Here is a 24,593-nt window from a genome sequence, read left to right on the forward strand (position 1 = left end):
TTCATATGCTTAGATGTGTGTTTCTAAAAGTACACCTTTTTTCTGTTTACAGATGGAGGTAGGAAACTTTCTCAACAGCCAGAAGGGCAGGTAAGAAATTGGAAAATACGCATTCAAATTTGACCATGTTGAAAAGTCTAGAATATAAATATGTCAATATCCACAAAACTTGAACTCATGAAAAGAAATGTCTATTGTAATATATAAAGTCTATCTAGGTAAAATTTATCTGTCAGATGGAGATCTTTATTTTATATTTTATGCATACATACAGTATATACTGTACATACATAAATTAATTCTCACACTTAATAAATTCTCTTCAAGGATGCAGAGAGCTGAAGCTTATACTGGTAGCACTGGATACGGCTTGGACCAGGTCACCAGACTCCCACAATAGTTTGTGCTTCACCAGGCCAATGTGAACAAAAGTCAGAGCACGTGAACTGAAAAACCTTTGTTGTCATTTAAATTTTTATTTGTTCCGAAGTCATGAATCTAAAATTTTAAAAGATTTTATTTTTAATGTGCAAAAAGTAGTTTATTTTTTAAAAAGTCTAGAAAAAATCTATATGAGAAATTTACTTCTTTATTAAATATCTGATAGTTTTGCACAGCAGCCTATCCATGCACACTCCCATTACTGGCTGCCACATTCAACGTAGCTGCTAAGATGACAGAAAGACTGATGTTGTCATGGACATATTAAATGGAAAGTACAATGACCACACAAAAACTCTTCTACATGTCAACAGAACCCAACAGAGGATAAAATAAATTATTAAATATATTTAAATAATAAAGAGGTCAGCATTCATATGTGCATGCATGATGTTTTTCTTCAATCTATCACTTATCTGTTTTCTTACCTTTTTAAACAGGTTCAGGAGGAATGGAGTCATATTATATAATTATTATATAGTTATATACAGTATTAGATTATTTGTCTATTTATATATGTATTTATTTAAAGAGCTTTTGTAAAAGGCAAATTTCCCCCTGTGGAGAAATAAACATCTATCTATCTATCTATCTATCTATCTATCTATCTATCTATCTATCTATCTATCTATCTATCTATCTATCTATCTATCTATCTATCTATCTATCTATCTATCTATCTATCTATCTATCTATCTATCTATCTATCTATCTATCATATCATATCATGTCATAAAGTGCCTTCACATCTATCTATCTATCTATCTATCTATCTATCTATCTATCTATCTATCTATCTATCTATCTATCTATCTATCTATCTAAATAGAAATACATATATGTACTGTAAGTACAAATGGAAACAGACAGCAGTAAACTTAATAATGTCTCCCTAATGTTTTTCATGTTTTTTATTTTCTGTAATTGACAATCTGTATAAAGCCCCACTGCTAGGGTTCAAAAAGTAAGTCTACTACCATTTAGAAGTGGTTTTAGAATTTTTTTGTATAGGCTCATTATAGGCTGACATTTGTTAAAGAGACAGACTCCCAAATAATTCTTGTCTGCTATCACAGTTCATATTAATAATAATAATAATAATAATAATGTGATGTCTGTGGTGGGTTGGCACCCTGCCCGGGATTGGTTCCTGCCTTGTGCCCTGTGTTGGCTGGGATTGGCTCCGGCAGACCCCCGTGTCCATGTGTTCAGATTCAGCGGGTTGGAAAATGGATGGATGGATGGATAATGTGATGTACATTTGTACAACTATACTTTCGATTCTGGTTTATGTTATGCTGGTTTTAATGGATGTGTATCTTGTGTGGAACTGGGTGTTGCCTTGTGGCTTTTGGTTTCAGGTTTGCCTCCTACACTGGATAAAATGGTTGCAGAAGTGAATGAATGAATATTTTTAATGACAATGTCCATAGCTTTGTTTCTTCATCCAACCAGTTTCAAAGATGCTTTATTCAGTTAATGGTTATAGCTGCTAGAAAGTGGAACAGCAGAATATGGCAGTAATCAGCCATGGTTTAGGACACATCAGTCCATCTCATGGTGGATGTTATAAGGATTTGGAAGGAATTCACAGTACCTGAAGCAAAAAGAGGTCACTTTGGGATTCAAACACAGGGCTGTGGTCCAGAGAGGCAGTTGTGCTAATCTATAAAGTACCACCATCTTATTCTCAACACTATTTCTGATAGCAGTACTTTAAATGAATTGCATTATGTGAAAAGGCTTGCCATGTTTTCAAAGAATTTATAAGCATGCTTCTGTATACATATTTATTGGTGCTTTTGCATTTGACATTGTACTGTTTGCACATTGATGCATTTTCTCTTTATTCTTTGTTTTTTTAACCAGCACTAGAGTATGACCTGTTCTGATGTAAGCCTTACATAAAATATGCTAGACATACCATGCAAATATGAACTGGTATATGATGAGAAAACAGGATAACGCACAAGTTTTTAAATAAACGTTTTAGTCCAAAAGCTTCTGACCTCATCATTACCTTTCAGTCAATGCAAGCATTTCACTAGATATTTTTTACATTGTGTGCTAAAAGGCTGTGGCCCTCTATAACCCAGTCTAACAAAAGAGCTAACGGTGTAGAACACCATAGATGTGTTTATTGAATAAATAACAATAAAAACATTCCAGTAAAATGCAGTGAATTAATGTCTATTAATATCTGAGAAATGCCTGTTTAATTTCTGCATTCATTTCTGCATTTAAGTATGTGATGTAGATTTAAATAAGGCAAAGTAACATTAAAAATCAAGCCCCTTTGCCTCAAGCCGTTAAATTAAAAAAAAAAGTCTAACTCACTTGTCACATAAAGTGGCCTAACTAAATGTAATCCTCCACCCAAAAATGATATTTTTGTTATATTTTACTTACCCTATGTAATTTTTAGTGATGACAGAGAATTGTTTTTTAATCTTACATTTAATGTTGAACAGGATGTCTGATGTAGCAGATGTCTATGGTGACCAATGCTGGACAAACAGCAACTGATATCAAAAAGTCCATGAAAAAAAATCTCACGTTACTTATCATCCAGTTGTAAGCTCACAACGTCCCAAACACATGCACTTTTACTAAAATATTGTTAAATAAACCACTTCAGGAAAACATTCTACTAAATGAAAATGGGATGCACTCAGATGTAAATGCACCTTCTGTTCTGCATGAAAACATGAGATTAAAATGTTTTCTTGGCCATCACTACAAACTACATGGGCTAAGTTAAAAATAACAAGAATATCAAATTTGGGTGGAGTGTCCCTTTAAGTCACGTCACAGCGAATTTTGTAGTGCAGCCCCCAGGCAGAAACTGTCATGGCAGCTTTTGACATAAGACAGGAAATAACCCTGGACAGGTGCTACTTCATATTAGGGCTCAGTCATTCATACTGAGCCAATTTAAGATTTACAAATAATCTAACATGTAAGGTATGGGAGAAAAAGTAACACAGATAGAGATGTGACGTGGCAACACTAACCATTGTACCTCCATTGCTTCATTTATTATTTGCCTGTACTATAATTACAGTGCACAGATAACAAAAATGTAACTGAATTAAATATCATTTAAACTCAACAACTTTTTTTTTTTAAATGTGGGACAAAAGGAACATTAAACCACCACATATTGTGCAGCCCAAAATCTTGTGTAACCGGATTCTAATATAATTAGGGCATTCCTTCATTCCTTTTCTGTTCATCAGTTTAGTTTATGTAACCTTGAGCTCTTTTATTTGCCACATTCTCTCATATTCATCATGCCATGGCTGAGCTAAAGAGTTCTCTGTCTTGTTGGTTACATGTGTTTGTAAAGCTCTATCAGTTTCAAGAACAAAAAATCAAAACACAAGACATTCCTTTTTTCAGGGTGTTCAAGCTACTGTAAAATACATAAAGGTGTCATTTTATTCAGGTTTATGGAATTATACTTTATAGTCAGTTTCACTTTCTCTTTTATTTATGTCTTTGTCTTGATCATGCTTATGTTTTAACAAGTTTTGGGTTTAATTTGTCGGTGTTCAGTGTATGATACAGCTCCTTAAAACTGGTGTAATATACTGTATAATAATATGTTATTGGTGAAATTTTAGGACATCATTGACATCCATATACTATATGGATTATATATTTAAATTAAACTGTTCAGCTGTCCCTTTAGCAGAGAGCAAAACCACTAGAGGTGAATTTCATCACAAACATTAATTCTTTAACTCAGTGAATCAATGCTTCTTTAGCATAGAGTCTTTTATGGTGAACATCACCTTAAAGGGACTTTCCATTAATTTTTCTTTTACAGTTGTTTACATGACTCACTTGCCGCCTCTTATCACATTAAGACAGAGTTGCAATGTGAACCTGTAAGCCATTTTATACTAAATTGCTTACACTCAAACATCAACAAGTATAATTTGTTTTATGTTTGTATAGTTACATATGAGTATTCTGGTATTTTTTATATCATATGGAGGGTGTTGCTGAAAAGCGAAACTGAAATGGTTTTCATAAGATATCTCAGAAGAACAATTAAAACAAAGCAATAATGCTGACATCAAAAGAATATCTTATTGCATCTGCAGATTAATGAAAACAAATAATATAAGATATTATTTAATTTCTTTTTATAAAACCTAATTTGTCAACTTTTAGCAGACTGGGAAGTAAGGGTTCCCAGTTCTTTACCAAAAAATAAGGGTAACATGGTACCTGGGAATTTCTGAGTGGCCTTCCATTGGCAGGATCACCAAAATCAGGCCTGACCAACAAACAGAAAGGATAAGGGAACTTAAATTGGATAAAAATATTGTATATCAAAGAAAAACATTGAAGAAAAGGTGCCATCTTTATATATAATACGCTACTGTGGCTCTTCATTTGTCTGTCCAGGATTTTAAATCACTTGCAGCTCACAAACCGTTTGAACTATTGACCTGAAATTTGGTACACATATACTACGTGATGTCTACTATCCGCTTTCATGGTGATGATTGACCTCCAAGGTTATTCCTCTTTTTATTTATTATTTTATTTTATTGTAGAATCAACTCTCGGCAGCAATCAGGAGGGCAACTGTGCGGCGCATGCGTATGGATGCCATTCTCATTCCCTACCACCTTCACCGTCACTTCCCCTACCTCTTCATATGTTAAATCATTGAAGAGGCAGATTGAAGACTTAAGTGCCAGCTTAAGTGAAAAATTAAGGAAAACGTACTAAGTAATTGCAACACAAACACTGACTTAATCAGTTTTAATGTGAAAAGATGCCAACAAAAGAAGAGAAGAAGCAGGCCGCTAGGGTGGAGAAAAGAAGAGCTGCTCAGGAAGCAGAAAACGCATCAACCTCTGAGCAAACGAATGCTAAACGTACAGAGAAAGAGGATGAAAAATAGGAATGCTCAAGTCAAGTGTATTCACTGCACGTTATTGTGCATTGCACCGTTACTGGTTATATAATAAATAATAAACAGTAATGTAATTAGAAAACAAGTATTATAGTGAAAAAGAAAAAACATAAACAATAAAATAAAAACAGATTTACAAAATGAAAATAGGATTTATAAAAATAAATGTCAAAACTGTACAGATGCTGAACTCAAAACACAATGTCTGGGACAATAAACCATATATTAATGATTACAAAAAATATTGAAAAAGTTAATGAAAAGTTACATATATATATTAGCAGCAATGTGTGAAAAGCAGGTATTGTACAGAATGCCTAGGAAATCTATAGAATGCGTGACTTTTTAGGCAAAGCATGAAATGTCTATGTTACTTTAATATGCTATATACTGTACTTTCACTAGGCATTATACAGAATGACAAATACTATTTGCCTTTTGGCATTGCATAGAACTCCTACGAAATGTTTGAAATTTTAATTGTATACTTTGACATCCCATTTTCGGCATTCTATAGATTTCCTATAGATTTCACACATTGATGGTAACATATATATCATGAGGCAAATAAATTACCAAAAAATGATAAAACTAAGGGCAGCACGGTGGTGCAGTGTTAGAGCTGCTGCCTTGCAGTAAGGAGACCTGGGTACACTTCCCGGGTCCTCCCTGCGTGGAGTTTGCATGTTCTCCCCGTGTCTGCGTGGGTTTCCTCCAGGTGCTTCGGTTTCCTCCCACAGTCCAAAGACATGCAGGTTAGGTGCATTGGTGATTCTAAATTGTCCCTAGTGTGTGCTTGGTGTGTGTGTGTGTGCCCTGCTTGGGGATTTGTTCCTGCCTTGCGCCCTGTGTTGGCTGGGATTGGCTCCAGCAGACCCCCGTGACCCTGGTTTGGATATAGCGGGTTGGACAATGACTGACTGACTGATGACTGACTTTTTCAAATTCTTTTTTGAATTATACCTGATACCACACTGCTTAAACCATAAAATAAAATATGCAATCAATGAAAACATTTTGGTTTCTTTTTTTTCTAAGATTTTCTTGTGCCTTGCATTACTGTTCTTGAGCTTGCTGTACCAACAATGTAGTATGTAAGTCTATCCTGTTTAAACATGGCATCTGTGGTGCCAATAATTTTCATTAGGATATAGAGGGTTGGACAATGACAAAAACCTGTTGCCTTTGCTTGAAATGAAAATGTGTCTTGTAATATGATTGGATATATCTGTATCCCTTTGGTAATAAATAAACACATGAACAGGCATATGTGTAATTTAAAAAGAAAGGATGTGGCGTCAATTCCCAATAGAACCAATACCACCAGCAAGGGTCACCACAGCAGCATCCTTCCTGCATTTGCATCAGGATAAAAGTAGATTAAGGCTGCTTCCCTGCTCTAGGGCATTGGTGCACTCCTGTTGCTAGGCCTTGTGGTTTTCACACACTGGTAATTGAATTGTGTTGTATTTGTATGTGGAAGTACGCATGTTGTTATTTGGTAAATTGGGTACATTTTATATTTATTTTTTACTGTTTTTGTTCCATGTATCCCTAGGTAGCCAAGAGAGTCCATGTTAAATGTGTATCACTGATTCAAAAATATCAGTTTGATCAATTAATAAATGTTTATATTGATTCTTGAAGGAAATCTAAATGCCACCATATCAATAATGCACATGATAGTTCAGGTATTTTTATAATTCAATCGAATAATTTTGGTGTGTTTTGCTCCTGTGACTTACAGTACTTAAAGGGCTGAACTTTCATATACAGCATCTGCATTGCATATTGTATGCTTATTCTGGTGTGAATGCCAAATCATCTATCTACCCATTCAGTTTCTAACCCTCATGACTATTTCAGGGTTATACGCAGCTGGAACATACCCCTGTAGCACTGAGCTCAAGGCTTGAACCAGTGCACCAGTCTATTGCAGGAGAAAAGTACATATACACCCACAGTAGATTCATAGATTCAATCATATGATTGCATTAGTCTGGCACAACTGATGATATTTATGTCATAGTGACTTCTGTATTCGTAGAAACATTTCTTTTCTAAGAGTCAGATTGTGCTTTACGTTCAAACAAACAGCATTCTACTGTGCCTTGCTTTGAGTGCCTTCAGAGATTTGTTGAGGAGGAGAAAACCAAAATTAACCATAGCTAGGAGAGTGGCATCACGTGAGACTTCATTAGTTCGTCCAGGGACTGATGGAAATGTGTGCAAAAAGAGTAACAGGCAATTACTGTGACAAGCAGGCAATTATGAAGCTGTTCTCAAGGCCCAAGAGGACATAAATTGAAAAGCACCATGCTGACAGTGCAGATTCAGCGTGTCTGTAGATATATTTTTTTGCGTCCTGTCATACTGAGCTTGCATTTTCTTCCTCACTCTGTCTGTCAAAGCATTTATTTTACTGTTCTTTCAATAGTGACGGCAGTACTGTTGTAAAGCATATAGAATATTAATCCAGTTTGGTCAGCCTTTCTCAGGACCTCCACGTGAGGCTGAATGCCATTCAGAAACTGGCATTTGCATACCTACTCTTTTGGGTTATATTGTAACCAAGAATAGATTCACCAATAGCTTTCACCAAAGCTCATCCACACCAAGGAATTGACTCCTGATTCTTAAGGTCTGCTGCTTGCCTCAGACTATACATACAGTATATATAAGCTATAAAATAATTCCTTTATCTCAAGTGGCTCGGTCATTGTTAACATGGTGATGCAGTCACTCTCTGTGACAAGCTTCTACTTTTCTATGCATTTAATTATGTAACAGTGGCTGTACTATAATACCTTCATCTTTACACATAGTTTTTAAGTCCATCCTCTCTCAGGTTTTTTAGATGTGTCCGATCCTTATGGGTCCTCATTATTGCTATGTACTTAGATTTCTAATATAACACCTTAGCTATCCTGGATTTGGTAGCTCCTTATGCTTGTTGTAGACTTGTTGCTCAAACTCTACAGTATCTGGTAGACTTTCCAAGTTGACTGCCAGTGTTACATATCTTGCATCTACTGTACTTACAGTGATGTGAAAAACTATTTGCCCCCTTCCTGATTTCTTATTCTTTTGCATGTTTGTCACACAAAATGTTTCTGATCATCAAACACATTTAACCATTAGTCAAATATAACACAAGTAAACACAAAATGCAGTTTGTAAATGGTGGTTTTTATTATTTAGGGAGAAAAAAAAATCCAAACCTACATGGCCCTGTGTGAAAAAGTAATTGCCCCCTGAACCTAATAACTGGTTGGGCCACCCTTAGCAGCAATAACTGCAATCAAGCGTTTGCGATAACTTGCAATGAGTCTATTACAGCGCTCTGGAGGAATTCTGGCCCACTCATCTTTGCAAAATTGTTGTAATTCAGCTTTATTTGAGGGTTTTCTAGCATGAACCGCCTTTTTAAGGTCATGCCATAGCATCTCAATTGGATTCAGGTCAGGACTTTGACTAGGCCACTCCAAAGTCTTCATTTTGTTTTTCTTCAGCCATTCAGAGGTGGATTTGCTGGTGTGTTTTGGGTCATTGTCCTGTTGCAGCACCCAAGATCGCTTCAGCTTGAGTTGACGAACAGATGGCCGGACATTCTCCTTCAGGATTTTTTGGTAGACAGTAGAATTCATGGTTCCATCTATCACAGCAAGCCTTCCAGGTCCTGAAGCAGCAAAACAACCCCAGACCATCACACTACCACCACCATATTTTACTGTTGGTATGATGTTCTTTTTCTGAAATGCTGTGTTCCTTTTACGCCAGATGTAACGGGACATTTGCCTTCCAAAAAGTTCAACTTTTGTCTCATCAGTCCACAAGGTATTTTCCCAAAAGTCTTGGCAATCATTGAGATGTTTCTTAGCAAAATTGAGACGAGCCCTAATGTTCTTTTTGCTTAACAGTGGTTTGCGTCTTGGAAATCTGCCATGCAGGCCGTTTTTGCCCAGTCTCTTTCTTATGGTGGAGTCGTGAACACTGACCTTAATTGAGGCAAGTGAGGCCTGCAGTTCTTTAGACGTTGTCCTGGGGTCTTTTGTGACCTCTCGGATGAGTCGTCTCTGCGCTCTTGGGGTAATTTTGGTCGGCCGGCCACTCCTGGGAAGGTTCACCACTGTTCCATGTTTTTGCCATTTGTGGATAATGGCTCTCACTGTGGTTCGCTGGAGTCCCAAAGCTTTAGAAATGGCTTTATAACCTTTACCAGACTGATAGATCTCAATTACTTCTGTTCTCATTTGTTCCTGAATTTCTTTGGATCTTGGCATGATGTCTAGCTTTTGAGGTGCTTTTGGTCTACTTCTCTGTGTCAGGCAGCTCCTATTTAAGTGATTTCTTGATTGAAACAGGTGTGGCAGTAATCAGGCCTGGGGGTGGCTACGGAAATTGAACTCAGGTGTGATACACCACAGTTAGGTTATTTTTTAACAAGGGGGCAATTACTTTTTCACACAGGGCCATATAAGTTTGGATTTTTTTTCTCCCTAAATAATAAAAACCATCATTTAAAAACTGCATTTTGTGTTTACTTGTGTTATATCTGACTAATGGTTAAATGTGTGTGACAAACATGCAAAAGAATAAGAAATCAGGAAGGGGGCAAATAGTTTTTCACACCACTGTATTTGTATGATGTGTCAATCCTAATATTGCTCCTTTTAGCCATTAAATTGTAACAGTGAATTGTCATCTTCTAAACTTGTAAAATGCTTCGTATTGACGTATGCTAATAATGATGCTATATAAAGTATAAATCAAGTTGATTGGTTGATTTGATTGAATGACACACTTTAAGTGTTATTATTGCTTACTGCAAACAGAGTAGTATAAAACAAAGATGGATTGTTTTGTCCGTTGCTTCATCTAAAAAGACACCAGGATGCCAGCCATAATACATTTTGACAAAGCTACAAAATCAGGTCTGTCATAGCTCCTAGAACAGGGGTGGACAGTGTTGGTCCTGGTTCTATGTTAAAGTCAATATCAAACAAAACCCTAAACCTGACCTGACTTGTGCAGGCTGAAGCCTGTTTTTTGAGATGAGACTAGGCCGCTAAGAATGAGGCCTAATCCAGAGTCCCAGAGTTGTAATTAGTGAAGGTCTGGCCTTTTTGTGTATTTAATTTTCTTGTGCTTTATTTGGCAGAAGAACATAAAATAATCTTGCAGTGCACAAAACGGCATTAAGTAGGTTCAGAAAAAGGATGTACCCATACATGGAGAGTAAACTACAAAGTTCAGTGAAGGCATACAGGTATATCTTTGAACTCATCCATCTCCCAGTGCCTGATGCATGATTTTTTAACCTCCTCATAAACTGTCCATCATTAACCTGAGGATGCAAGCAAAGAAATTCTCCTGCCATTCATGACCTGAAAAATAGTTTAAGATAAGTTTGAAATTGATAGGCAAATCAACTCAGTCTGAACACCATCAACATGAAACTGAACTCTAATGAAAGCTCTTTCTTCCTGAGCCAAAGCATCTAATTGGGGAAAAAATGTTGTCAGACTAGTATGAGATCACCTTGTGAAACAAAAGCATACACAGTGCTTAGGTAATGGCTACCCCACAAGCTGCCAGGTAAACAAGTGATACATTAATAGACGCCATTTGACCAAACAAAGCTTTATATGAACCTCACGAGAGCATCTGCATCCTGATGTTAACTTGTAACAAAATGTTAGCAAAGTAAGTTACTCCCATGTTCTCCATGTTCAGACTAGAATATGTATATACCTCAAGTTCATTTTATTTCAAAATCCAATTAATTTTGATTTAGGTATGCTAAGCACAGAAAATCACATATGAATAAGATATTCAATTTTATTGCCTGAAGACACATTGCTCATTTTAGAGTTATGCCGACTAAAGACTCTATCTCCAGAGCCTCAGGCACAATGCAACAGGCCAATTTAAAACTATTTTGGGGATATATGAAGAGCACAAAATATCCAAGGGAAAATCTACATTTACACAGAGAGAATCTACACATTTTTCAAAAATAGTGAGCAGATCTGCAGTCTGACCTGAGTTCCTGAGGTTTCAGGCAAAAGATAAATTACCTTTTTCACTTCACATTTTACTAACATATCATATAGTGCCTTTCACATCTATCTATCTATCTATCTATCTATCTATCTATCTATCTATCTATCTATCTATCTATCTATCTATCTATCTATCTATCTATCTATCTATCTATCATATCATATAGTGCCTTTCATATCTATCTATCTATCTATCTATCTATCTATCTATCTATCTATCTATCTATCTATCTATCTATCTATCTATCTATCTATCTATCTATCTATCTATCTATCTATCTATCATATCATATAGTGCCTTTCATATCTATCTATCTATCTATCTATCTATCTATCTATCTATCTATCTATCTATCTATCTATCTATCTATCTATCTATCTATCTATCTATCTATCTATCTATCTATCTATCTATCTATCTATCTATCTATCTAATGTATAGCAACAAAGAGTACAAGGAATGGAACCCACCATAAACATCATTGCATTTCATGGCAGCATCAGTACAACAGAATGGTGAAAGTTAAATAAATAACAACAATGAAATCATGAACAAACAAGAAAACGATAAAATTATGGCACGTTACAACATGTGGATGTAGTCATGTGTTCTATGTTTCCATTTTCTTTCAGCTATATAAACAGGCCTGCATAAAACTGTCAGTTCTTATGGTCTTTTCAAAAAAGCAAGAACACTGAGAGACAAATTTTAAGTCACTTTGTTTCTCATTCCCAATTTTTAGCACTATTGCTGAACTATTTTTGGCTGATACTCAGTGTCAGAATTTATGCGATCAAGCTCGTTATTTGTTAGTTTATGGGATCATGGTTCTAAGCTGTTTCCCTTGATTTTTTTTTGCCCTTCTAGTGATACTTCAGTGTGACATCCTTTAGATTTCCTTTTGTAATTTTTTGTTTTTATTTAATTTTTTTGTACATTTTTTTTATGACACTACTGTGATTACAATCATATTATTAGCACACTGGAGTTTTAAATTTTGAGAATGGTATAGCAAAGATGTTTGAGTCACAGTCCTTGTACAAGCAAAAAAAGTGAAGAAAGAAAGGTAAAAGAAAATCATGATGGAAAGGAAAGGAAAGATGTTAGGGATTTTAATAGGCTCTTCAAGGGTCTGTGAAATTCAGAAAAAGGGATTTTGTCATATCTCACTCAGGTTTCCTCCTCTGGCTGGGATTCAAGTTCATATTTAATGTCTCTTTTGCTCATTTTTGATTCTTTAATTTATGTACATAATATTCATTCTTTATTTCTGTTTTTGTCTATGCTTATATATAGCCTGTGTTATATACACTGTACATTTTAGGGGTGGTTCCCCGGGAGGAGGGGCCACCTGCCAATCACCACCAAGAACTTCCCTCCACCCTATAAACTGGAGGGCCTTCTATAGTTTCTGGCAGTTCATTTTGAATGCTTTGGGGAGTGGAGTGTTTAGTTGTGTTTTCCTGTGGTTTGTGCTTATTATGATATCCTGAATTTTCAAACCTATGCTCTGTTTTTGACTTTGCCTTGAGATTCTGCATTGGGACTGTGTTTGATGTGGATTGCCTTGCCTTCTCAGACACTTCTTTTAGTGGTCTATGGAGCTTCTTGTGCTACAGAGTATTTTTGATAAAAATGAAACCTTTTATTTTATAAGGGTTCTTCAAGGTTGCTTTTGTTTCTAGTTGGAGTTTTGACAGTAATCCCCCCCTAAAGGGAGATTTTTGGAAGTGTTTATGTGCCTTATGTGCTTTTGGAACTCCCAGTTCACATCAGGATTGTCAAACTAGAGCCAGCTTTTTGTTTAGAAAAGAATTCATGCCCACAGATCTATTGGTTAATGGCCATGTATTTACTGAGTCAATCAAGTAAGACTGCTTCACCTCTGTTGACAGAACATTTTCTTGACATGCTTGAGTTCACAAAGCTGAAACTAACTGTGCAGAGTTAGGGGAGGTGAAGGCTCATCTTGAGATTACTATTTCACATTTTAGGCTGGCATTAAATCCCAGCAAAACTTGTAACACATTGGGCTGTTTCCTTTTTGCATTACTACTAAATCATTTGGTGACTTAGCATCACATAAATAGGCCTTTAATCATTACATTTTACAAATTGCATACAACCCCTGAGTTTCATGCTTCATACTCCCTCAAGCCTTAGCTGCACATTTATATCCAGTCCCAAAATTGGAGTGGAGGCTGTACTCCCTCTTGATGGAGTCCCATATCTACTTTAAATTCATTTGGCCTACTTTCATGAATAAGGACAATAGCTCTCACTCCACAAATAGTGGGACTGAACAGCACAATTTCAGCATTTATTTGCAATTTTTCTCTCATTTAAAAATAAAAAATATTGATAATAAATAAGTATTGCATATGTACAATGTACCATCTAATACTGAATGTAAACAAGCATTACAACATACAGCACCATGGCACTATTTCAAATATGTACAGTATGTTTTAAGATTTCCTGCCATTTGCTCCTACTAAAAGGCAGAATACTGAGTAAGCAGGCTGTAAGTATAGAAGACGTATAGGCACTTTCTGAGATTCAGGTTTTATCAGAATGCTTTTAAAACGCTGTGTTTATTTACCGTCTTCCTGGGTGCTGCAGCCAGCAAAATAATGATCCTTTTATTCTGTTTCAGGCTGTCTGAAGCTATTGAATGATTTCAGACAGTCTTATTGAATTACCAGAGACAGAATACTTGGGTTGGCATGATTGGCTCAATAATTAGCACTTGTGTTTCACTTCAGTGATAGCATAAAGTTAACCCTTTTTTTATTTGCATACTGTGAGTGATTCTCTTTAATGGTGGGGATAAGGAGGAGATCTTATAGTCTTCCCATGCAAATACAGTGCGGAGTCAAGTAAAATGACACCTTTTATTGGATAACTAAAAAGATTATAATATACAAGCTTTCTAGGGAGCTCAGGCCCTTTCTTCATATTGTAATCTTTTCAGTTAGCCAATAAAAGGTGTCATTTTGCTTGACTTCTCATTGCATCCGTAATGGCTAACATGGTACAATACCCTATTACTATATGCAAATACAGAAAACATTCCATAAAATGGTTTATTGGTTCATTAGGTGCTTAGATTTGACATTGTGGCATTGGACAATAAATATCACTATTCACATATGCTTTACTCTACTGTAACTTTATACATGGTCTAACAGTGCCCTTAACTTCAGTAATGCATCCATTTTGTAAGTAATCAAGTAATTAACTTGATTTTGTTACATCTTAGGATTTTCATTAATATTTGGCTATCTGACAGAAATTGTTTATAGTGGACTTATGATTGTCATGAAAGTACTTGTAGATAAGTGTAGTTGATTATAGCCTATGCACCATAATGAACCCCTCCCTACTGGGTAATCATCTGTGCACATATTCGATTGTGTGATTGCAGTTAATGATTTTAAAGTTTGAAAATTAAATTCAAAACATATAAAATCATTGCATATTCCACATAAGTGTTATCATTTATTTGTATATTGTTTTTAAATTCTTTATATTCAATACAAGGCATTTGGGATATGTCAAATGAGTTACTATTTAACACAGATTCCAGAAAAGCAGGTTTAAAAGCTCTTTTGTTTAAGTTACCCTGCACTGGATCTTGACCTTTCTGGAAGAGGCACAGTGTCCTGATTGTGAGTCCTGATTTTTGATTCCTCTAGGTAGCTTTTTCATGGTTGCTATGCATTTATGTGGGATGTGTCAAGGGACTATGGTTACACTTCACCACTAACATGCACATATCCTGTGTTTACTGGCCCGTGATAGGGCCGTGATACCGCCTGACCTTGAGCAGTGACCCTCTGAAAGGATAAGCGGCTAGAGGGTACAGAATGTAAAGCCTAGTTCAGTTAACATTACTCACTTAAATTAAGAACTGTTGCTATGAAATGTTAATCTTTTGGCTAATCTGGTGGAAGTTAAAATGATAATGATCTTTTTTTCCTTATTTTTCTATAATTAATGTTTGTGCAACTGGGAAAATCAGCAGTACTGAAGCCTCAGGAAAATCTTTAATACCTATGCAGAACAGAAAAAATATGCCTTTGCCTAATGCGTTATACAGCTATGCATCACCTTTGATGATGGGTCTTCTTTGTTGATTTGTGAGACATAACAGACATTTATGTAACTAGTTACTAGAATATATTGTTCTATTGCAGACTGTTCATGGTAATTTTATTATACTTTGTAAGCTGTATAAAAATCAATACAATGAATTTGCTTCAAAGGTACACACATTGTGTGGATTGATATGACAGTAAAGCTTTTTAGTTTTTTTGTAATTCAATTTTATAGAAGTAGTGGGCGCTTTCACTGGAAAAAAAATCTTATCTACCTGTATAAAGAGCAGATGACAAAATTAACATATAGTATACAGGGTTACGTTTTCTCTTGAATAATTTAAAACAATGATGCAGTACGCCAGACAATCTAGTGGAAACTTGTGTTATTCCAAGCTTCAAGACAGAAGAATTAATGCTGGTTACTTATAAGATCTCCTAAACACAACTCGTTGCTTCTGTTTCTAGACAGTCAAAGCATCTTTCTACTGTTGCCTGATGCTAGATACTTTTCACTATTCTAAAATAAGAAACATACATAGAAACATACGCAACATAAGAAATTTGACATACAATGGGATATCATTGAGTCCATCAAGGCTGTTGGTTAGCTAAGAGCTAAGCTGTCCCAATATGTCATCCAGATTCTTCCTAGAGGTTGTCAAGGTTTCTGCTTCATCTACATGGCTTGATAGTTTGTTCCAGAGTCCCACAACTCTTTGCATAAAGAAGTGCTTCCTGGTTTCAGTCCTACAACCACTTTCCCTTAATTTCCACTGATGTCCATGATTCACCCTTTAGATGAAAAAATGTTGCTGGATCTACTTTACCAATGCCTTTGAGGATTTTAAATATCTGGGATAAGTCCCCACACATTCTCCCCTGCTCGGGACTAAACAGTTTTAATTCTCTAAGTTAGTAAGAGTATGACATGTCCTTAAGTCCTAGGATGCACTTGGTTGCTCTTACTTGGTTGCTCTTACTCTGATACTCTCTCGTTTTTACACTTTTTTACATTTACATTTATTTTCTTGGCTAGACAATCTAGTCGAAACTTGTGTTATGCCAGGCTTCAAGACAGAAGAATTAATGCTGGTTACTTATGAAATATTTTTTATCCAAAATGACTTACAAAAAAGATAAACAATATTGAGTAAGCTAGGGCCTGTTTGTTCAGCAAGTGTAATAGGACAGGTAGCAAAAGTTGATTGCCATAACAGAAGATATGTAATAACTAATAATTTATAGTCATAGATGTTTTTGTCTCTTGTCAATTAGACATATATTCACAAAACAGAAGGCTCTTCAATTGCTTCTTTAATACATTGAGAGGGTCAGCAGTTCAGATGGAGATGGGCAGTCCATTCCACCAACTAGGAACTACACAGGAAAAGAGTCTGGATTGAGACGATACCACTCTGTTCATAGGCAGACCTGAGTAAATCTTGCAAATATCTCTTCAAGTTAAGAGAATTCATGGAGCAGTTCTTCAGTTTCTACTTACATTGATTACATATTTGGATGTAACTGTCAGCAAACAGATTGAACACCTGATATAATTTTTTTATATTTCTTAGGTGTTAGTCTGATAGAAACTACAGACAACTGGCCTCTTGGTATATACTGCTAAATATTTAGTTTTTATGTTTGTAGTCTGCCATTTGCAGGATTGTATTTAGACCGTTGACCCATTTGAGAAAGAAAGAAAGAAAGAAAGAAAGAAAGAAAGAAAGAAAGAAAGAAAGAAAGAAAGAAAGAAAGAAAGAAAGAAAGAAAAGCGGTTCACAGATGGAGCATATGTGAAACAGAAAGAACAATGGAGTGATCAAGTGACAAGCTCTTCTTGCAGTCAGTGGGTAAACAAATCTTTTATACATCAGACTAGAAGGAAATTGGCATTAGCTCATTCCAAGATGAGAACATTTTATGAGGGAAGTGTTTAAGAGTTCATACTTGAAGATGTAACAGGCACAAAACTGGCAATAGTGTACAAAACCCTGGCTAAAAGATGCAGAACTGCTAGAGTAGCAACCTGGGAACTATTAACAGTCTAATTGTAACTAGTTATTTGTAAATCAGCAAGCTATTATTAATATATGCTCTTTATGGTGTTCTCCTTAGATGGCCAGATCAAATGGATTGGTTAATTGGTAATTCTAAATTGATTAGTGTGTGGCTGGGATGTGTGTGTGTGTGTTTACCCTGTGATGGACTGTCACCCTGTCCAGGGTTTCTTCATGTCTTGTGTCATGTTATTTGGGTTCCAGCAGACCTCCACAACCCTGTTCAGGTCTAAGTGGTTTAGAAAATGACTGACTGACTAATAAGTGGATCATGACTGGGTAAAAAGTACGACCCAGTGGTCATTAAAATCCAGAATAATTAAACCTTGCAAAACAAATCAATAGAGAAAGCCTTATTGTTTTTATACTCCTTTACAAATCTTTATGTGCTCATATTATATAGAACCTAATATGTCAAGTACTTTAAATATTAATCCTGTCTTTCCAAAACCATTCAATATTTGCATCAGTTGCTGAAAGCAAATAATAAAGCCTTTGTTAAGAAGGCAGCTGCTGTACTAACATACCCCACGCACACCACAGTGTGAAAAATTTGCATTGATTGTGACTTTCTGACCTTTCACAGACTGAAAACAATACTTGGGTGTTCTGCATTAAAACCACTTTCTAGATGAAATTCCAGACATAGGCAGATGTACTTCATTGAGTGCTGGAGGTTATAAAAAGAGAGATAACAAATGAGATTAAATAAAAAAAATTAAAATTGATACCCAGGTAAAGATTTAAAGCCCAAGATCCACTTGATATGGTATGATAATAGTAGAGGTTAAAGCTACTTTCTTTGGGAAACTTTTCAAATGAATCAAAACAAGCCCCCTTTTATTATAATGGGTCGTCTTATTATTATACTTGTCGTGCTACCTGCCAAAGACCAGTAGTAGAATAATTTGAAAATATTTACTATCTCTTGCCTTACATGAACTTTGAGCTACTTTTCTTGGTATTTGCATGTGTGTGAAAGTTTCTTCACTGGTGTTCCCTCTCTCGAGAGCATTCTCATAAAGCCTGCTCCTCAGACTCAGTCATTATTTTCAAGGCGGATTTCTTGCATCCTGTTTGCTTTTATGCTGTACTTGCTGTTTTAGAAGGTGACTTTCTGCATGCTCCCCAAGCCATTTCTCCTCTTTGTGTGCACATCCTCTTTCATTGCATCACCAAAGCCAAACTGACCAATCAGATTGGTCAGAGGGACTGCACACACAGACTTTGGTGTGTTATTATATAGTAGATTGTATCCATTTTTTTTACCACCCCTCTAAATGCCGAGTATCATGTGATCAATTATTTGAAGTTATTTAAGAAGATAGTGAGTAGACTCATCATTCATTCATTTTCTAACCAGGCTCATCCAATTCTTGATCAAGGAGCTGAAGCTAAACTGGCAATATTGGCAGCAAAGAGTGACCCTCCTGTCAGCTTACATGGTCATTCAAACATTTCATGTTGTCATTTAATCTAACATGAATGTCTCTGGTATTTGGGAAGAAAGCAAGAGTACCTTGAGGTATCTTTGAAGAAAATTTGAAAACTGAGCCTACAGTATTAACCATTGTGCCAGCCCTGACGAGTAAATGCTATCATAAAATAGTAAGTGAGAACTTTTGGGTCTTGCTGGCATGGCGCTTCCATTAGACCGCTAAGGACCCTGCAATTCAAATTCCCTGAAGCTACAATTCTGCCCTGATAGCATTTCTGATCCCTACCCTATCTTGGATTTTGGAACATCTTGTAGAGAAACATTGCAAGTCACTTGGTAAACCCTTTAAAAAACAATTATCTATGAAACTTACTGTGTAACTTAAATTTGAATCAATTGAACTATTGATTAAAAAGATGAATTAAGTAAAAAGTCTTTTTAAAAAATGTTTTGCAGTACTTGCACTAACCCCTGGAATGGTGATCCTCTTAAATCTTGTAGAATATCTTGTGGAAATCTGCAGGCTTTAATTGGCGTAGAAACGTTTGTTATGAATAAAACGAAGCAGGAGGTAATCAAAACCCAGTTTAAAGGAAGCATAAAAGCATTTTATATTACTTGAAGTTAGGGAGACCAGAAACCCTGAATATTCAAAGGACAGGCCTGTGCATTAGCCCAATCTAGATGTCTCAGCTTATTCTTAAAATATTAAATTGTTTTGTAATTTAGATGTGAGTAGTTTCTCATTGCAGATGTGCAGACACCTTACTTCACATTGTATTGCATTGTGTTTAATCACTAACCACATCAGATATGTTCAAAGTAGACAGGATCTGACCCCTTATTGTGAAGCTATGTCATTGTGAGTAATGGCCAGCACCTCCAGCTAAGGACGAACATTTGAAATGCTGCTGTTGTGAATTACAGAGTAACTAACTATTAGTGATGTTGTCAATACCATTGCTTTTTTATATAAATATTGAACTTGGAATTAGTGGTTCATCCCTTTTCTTTTTTCATTTAAATTGTTAAAATTTACAAACAGTATGTAACACATGGCATACCATATAAAAATGTAGCTTGTATGATTTAAGTGGCAGTGCAGGACTTTCTTCTACTTCTGAGCAACTTTTAATAATAATAATTCTTTACATTTATATAGTGCTTTTCTCACTACTCAAAGCGCTCTCCACACAGGGAGGACTTTTAATGTGTGTGTGCAGTGTTAATAAGGACAAGCATACTAATATCTGTGCATTCTAATATCTGCATTATTAAAGCGAGCTTGAAGATATGAAAAAATACGAATCATTATAACACACCCAACTAAGCATCACATTTCTCTGACCAAAGATGGCTTAGCCTCATCCCATGTATCTTCCAGGTGAATCTTGTTTGTCTAGTTAAAATGGATTCAAATTAGGATGTGGCTGAAAAGAACTCAGTTTGTTTTTTCTTTGCTGTTCTTATCCATGTATCTATTTTCTGAACCTGTTTTTAAAAGCCAGTCCAATGCTGAGCACACTGCATAACTGTCTTGGCAGGTGTTAGCAACAGTAAACCAGACTGTACACAGATGGGGAGTAAAACAGATTGAGATCACAAGAAGATCGGTTTTGCCAGGTTGAGCTATAGATGGTGTTCCTACATCCAGGTTTAAGATCCAGGTGGAGATAACAGTAAGACATGTAGATACTCTAGTAGATGGCATGTTGTCCTCAGTAGGGAACGACATTTGCAGCTGTGTATTATCAGCTTGGCATTTATAAGAGAAACCATGGGATTGGATGATGGAGCCTAGCAAGATGGTGTACAAAGAGAAAAGTAGAGGACCCAGCACCGATCCTTGGGGAACCTCTGTGCATGTCTGGTATGCCCTTCACAACTCTCCTCACCAGGACACAAACCACCTGAGAGCAGTCCCAGTGATGCCAAGGTCAAGGAGTTGGTGAAGTAATTGGTGCGAGGCACACCTGAATGTGAGAGTGCGATCTTTTTCAATTGCTTAATCGGAGAAAGAGGCATGTAGTGTGAGAGTGCAGCATTGGGGGCAGAGAAAGAGAGAGAGAGAGAGATAGAGAAAAGGCAGCGCAGTCAGTGGTCCCGCATAAGAGTGAAGGATTGGCGCACTAGGGATGGATTGTCTCCACTGATTGTGCAGCGGAGTGGGAGCGATCAAGGTGGCGTCCTCTTCAGCGATCCAAGAGACAAATGCATGTGTGAGAAGGATGACAAGAGGACAGATGACCCCGAGTGGTCTGGCAGACACCGACAGAGGCAGCCCAGACGGGGGTCAGGATGGAGAGGACCATGGCTGCTGAAGTCTACACTAGCTGAGCAAGGGATGGGTGAGCTGGAGAGGTTTGGAAGGAGTTGTGCTTGGCTTGTTTGACCCAATGACTGTTGTTGGTTTTTTATTTTCATTTTTAGTGTTGTTTTTAATCTTCAGGTTTTTCACTGTTTTAAGGATTATTTATTTATTGGAAGCACTGTACTATTTATTTTGCACATTTGCTTTGAATTATTTTTTAATAAAGCATTGAACACTGTGCACCATCCTGTTTCTGGAGTGTTTTGTCCCCATCTGCCATGCTCATCTGGTTACGTTATTGATGGTGTCGGGTTTAAGAGGCTCCCCAAATATGGAAGAAGGAGCATGGAGCTGGACCCTCACTGTCACATATTAGTAGTTCTAGCAAGTTGTAGCTGGTCAGCTACAGTCAGAAGAGCCATCTCAGTTAAGTGGTTCCTCTTGAAGCTGGACTAGTTGGTATCGAGCAATCCATTCTGTATAAGGAAGGAAGAGACCTGGTTAGAAACAGCACGTTCAGGTGTTTTGTAAAGAAAGGAAAGTCGAGAGATTGGCTTATAATTGTTCTTGTAATTGTTAATTTGGGATGATTGAGTGTTGATTTTTTGAGAAATGGGGTTATCATGGCACTTTGAAGATGGTAGGAAATGTGCGTGAATGTTAATGATGTGTGTAATTGCAGGGATGAGTGAGGGGTATATGGCCTGAAGGAGGTGTGAGGGGATTAGGGTCAAGTGGACAGGTAGTAGGGTGATTGGAGATCATGAATGTACAGTGAAGAAGATGAACCCAGGGACACAAACAGTCAGACACCAAATATTTACAAACACACGTTTATTTCCGTCAGCACCTTTCCAATCAATACAGTGCACAAATCACTATCTAGCTCACAGTCCTTTTACTTCTCTCTATTTATTCTGCCGCATTCACTCCTCCTCATGCAAGCTCTGTCTTCCTCCTCCCAACTCCGGCACCTCTCATGGAGTGAGGCGGCCCCCTTTATAGTGCCCCGGAAGTGCTCCAGATGCTTCCTGATAGTCTTCTGATGGCACTTCCTGATGTGGTGGAAGTTCTGTATGAGGACCCGGAAGCACTCCGGGTTTACCTGCTGTATTCTAGGGCTCCTTAATCCTCCGGGTGCCCCCTGGCGGGGACCACAGGCCCCAACAGGGATGAGCTTCCCAGCTCTGTTCCCATGGCCCCCATGCAGACCAAGGCAGCTGCCCTCTTGTGGCCAAGGGGAGGTATTGTCCCTCTCATGGTCGTTCCAGGCGTCTCGGCTGGGTAGGGTCCCCAGCCATCTGCCACAACAGGAATCATGAATGTTCTGTAAAAGCCCTCAACTTGTACACATAAATCTTCAACTAGCAACTCAAAGTGCCCCTTCAGTCCTGACCTCCCATTTATTTTTAAAGAGCTAGGCAATCCATTAAAGGCTGATCTACCACAATACATAGCAGGGGGCCATGCACAATATAATGTGGGACTCTGTGCCCCCTTACTGGTCTGGACTTTACACAAGCTTAATAGTGCCAAACTGTGTTTAATAAATTCCAAACGTGTATATATATGATTAAAAAAATAAAACCACAAAAACTGGGACCATATGGCTAATGTGTAGTATCCTTTCAGAAACTTTATTTTTTGGTCTTTTGAAATGCAGGAGTGGTATTATATGAGCAGAGTGTGCAGTCAGGTTAACTTGTGCATAAAAAGCTAATTTAATGCAGTTGCAGCAAATGATATGCATTCATGGGTTTAATCAAACTTTTTGTGTTTTAATAGATTAGGAAACCCTTTTTTCCTGCGTTGGATTGTTAGCACACCAAGAAGAATGTCTCACTGAAGAATGATGCTAATTTTAGCCAACAGCATTTTGTTTTATAGTCAGAGACATCAAAATCATTCTTGTAGACTTTATAATCCATTAATTCTGTAACTGTTCAACTTTTGCCCTGTATACTATATTGTTTTATTAGCAGTGTGGATTTGTTTCATGGTGGAATGATGAAACAATCTTCAGAGAGAGATGCACATTTTGAAAACATTTAAGCATTAAGGGGAAGAAAAAGAGACATGGGACAGCATGGAGAAAAAGAAAATTAAAATAAAATAAGGATTAAAATTCAGGTTAATAGTGAACATTAAAATTCTATTGATTTATTGTTTCAGTTTCATATGTTACTGCAGATGTTTCTAAATGTCGTAAACAAAATAGTGAGTGATGGGGTCTTAGTAAGAAATCTGCTTCCATTCTTTGAAACAGTCAGTCAGTCATTGTCCAACCCGCTATATCCTAACACAGGGTCACGGGGGTCTGCTGGTGCCAATCCCAGCCAGCACAGGGGACAAGGCAGTAGCAAACCCTGGGCAGGGTGCCAGGCCAACGCAGTTCTTTGAAACATCTAAACGCTAAAAATTGTGTGCTAATGTTAAAGAACTAAAAGCTTTTCTAACACCATAAGTTACTATTGTTGGAGAAAACAGCAACAGTTAGATTTTTTTCTTTTAAATAATAGAAGTTAAATCAGCAGATATACTTCTTCTTCCTCTTCATCCTTTCCCACTTCTATGTGGGGTTGATGTGCTTGATCAGCCTTCTCCAAACAGCTCAGTCCTGCACCTCTTTGCCAGTCAGACCTTTTTCCTTCAGGTCCTCTTTTGCTTTACTTTTAATTTTTACTTTACCACCTCTGCTTTGGCCTCCCTTACTTTCTCTCCCCCACTACTTCCATTTTCATCACTCTTTTGCCAAAAAAGTCTTTTATCAACATCTCTTTTTGCCAACAAAGTCTCTCCTCATCACATGTCCATACCACTTTCCTGTATTTTCTTAGATACCTCTTCCACTTTTTTTGTTACATTCTCATTTTTGAAACACCTATCTTCTTTTCTTGCATTCCCTTTACTGCCTATGTCTCATGTCAACACACCATTGCTGGTCTTACAACTATCTTAAAAACTTTACCTTTAACCTTTGCCTTAATTCTTGGTTCACACAATACTCCTGAAACCTTCTTCCAATCGTTCCATCCACACTGCACTATATGAGTTATCTGTGCCTCTTATTTTCCATCTTGGGCTACCACTACCCCTATTTAAATTTATTCACTCTTTTCAATAGCTCATCCTGCAGGCTAACGTCCAAATCCTAATCATTATCAAACCTCATTTATGCCATCTTCTTCCTATTTATCTCCAATCCTTAAACTTCCAAAAGCCTTCTCTATTCTTCCAA

General features: G+C 36.9%; 1 protein-coding gene across 1 annotated transcript in view; it reads left to right on the top strand.

The window, feature by feature from the left end:
* The window catches only part of spire2 (spire-type actin nucleation factor 2), a 177,212-nt gene that overhangs the window by 15,019 nt on the left and 137,600 nt on the right, over nucleotides 1-24,593 (top strand). The window contains exons 2-3 of the mRNA XM_051932367.1: nucleotides 10,457-10,468; nucleotides 16,885-16,902. Of these exons, the coding sequence (XP_051788327.1) occupies nucleotides 10,457-10,468; nucleotides 16,885-16,902 (30 nt within the window). The remainder of the gene's footprint in view (nucleotides 1-10,456; nucleotides 10,469-16,884; nucleotides 16,903-24,593) is intronic.

The sequence above is a fragment of the Erpetoichthys calabaricus genome, chromosome 9, assembly GCF_900747795.2.
Source record: "Erpetoichthys calabaricus chromosome 9, fErpCal1.3, whole genome shotgun sequence".
In the NCBI taxonomy this organism is placed as follows: domain Eukaryota; kingdom Metazoa; phylum Chordata; class Cladistia; order Polypteriformes; family Polypteridae; genus Erpetoichthys; species Erpetoichthys calabaricus.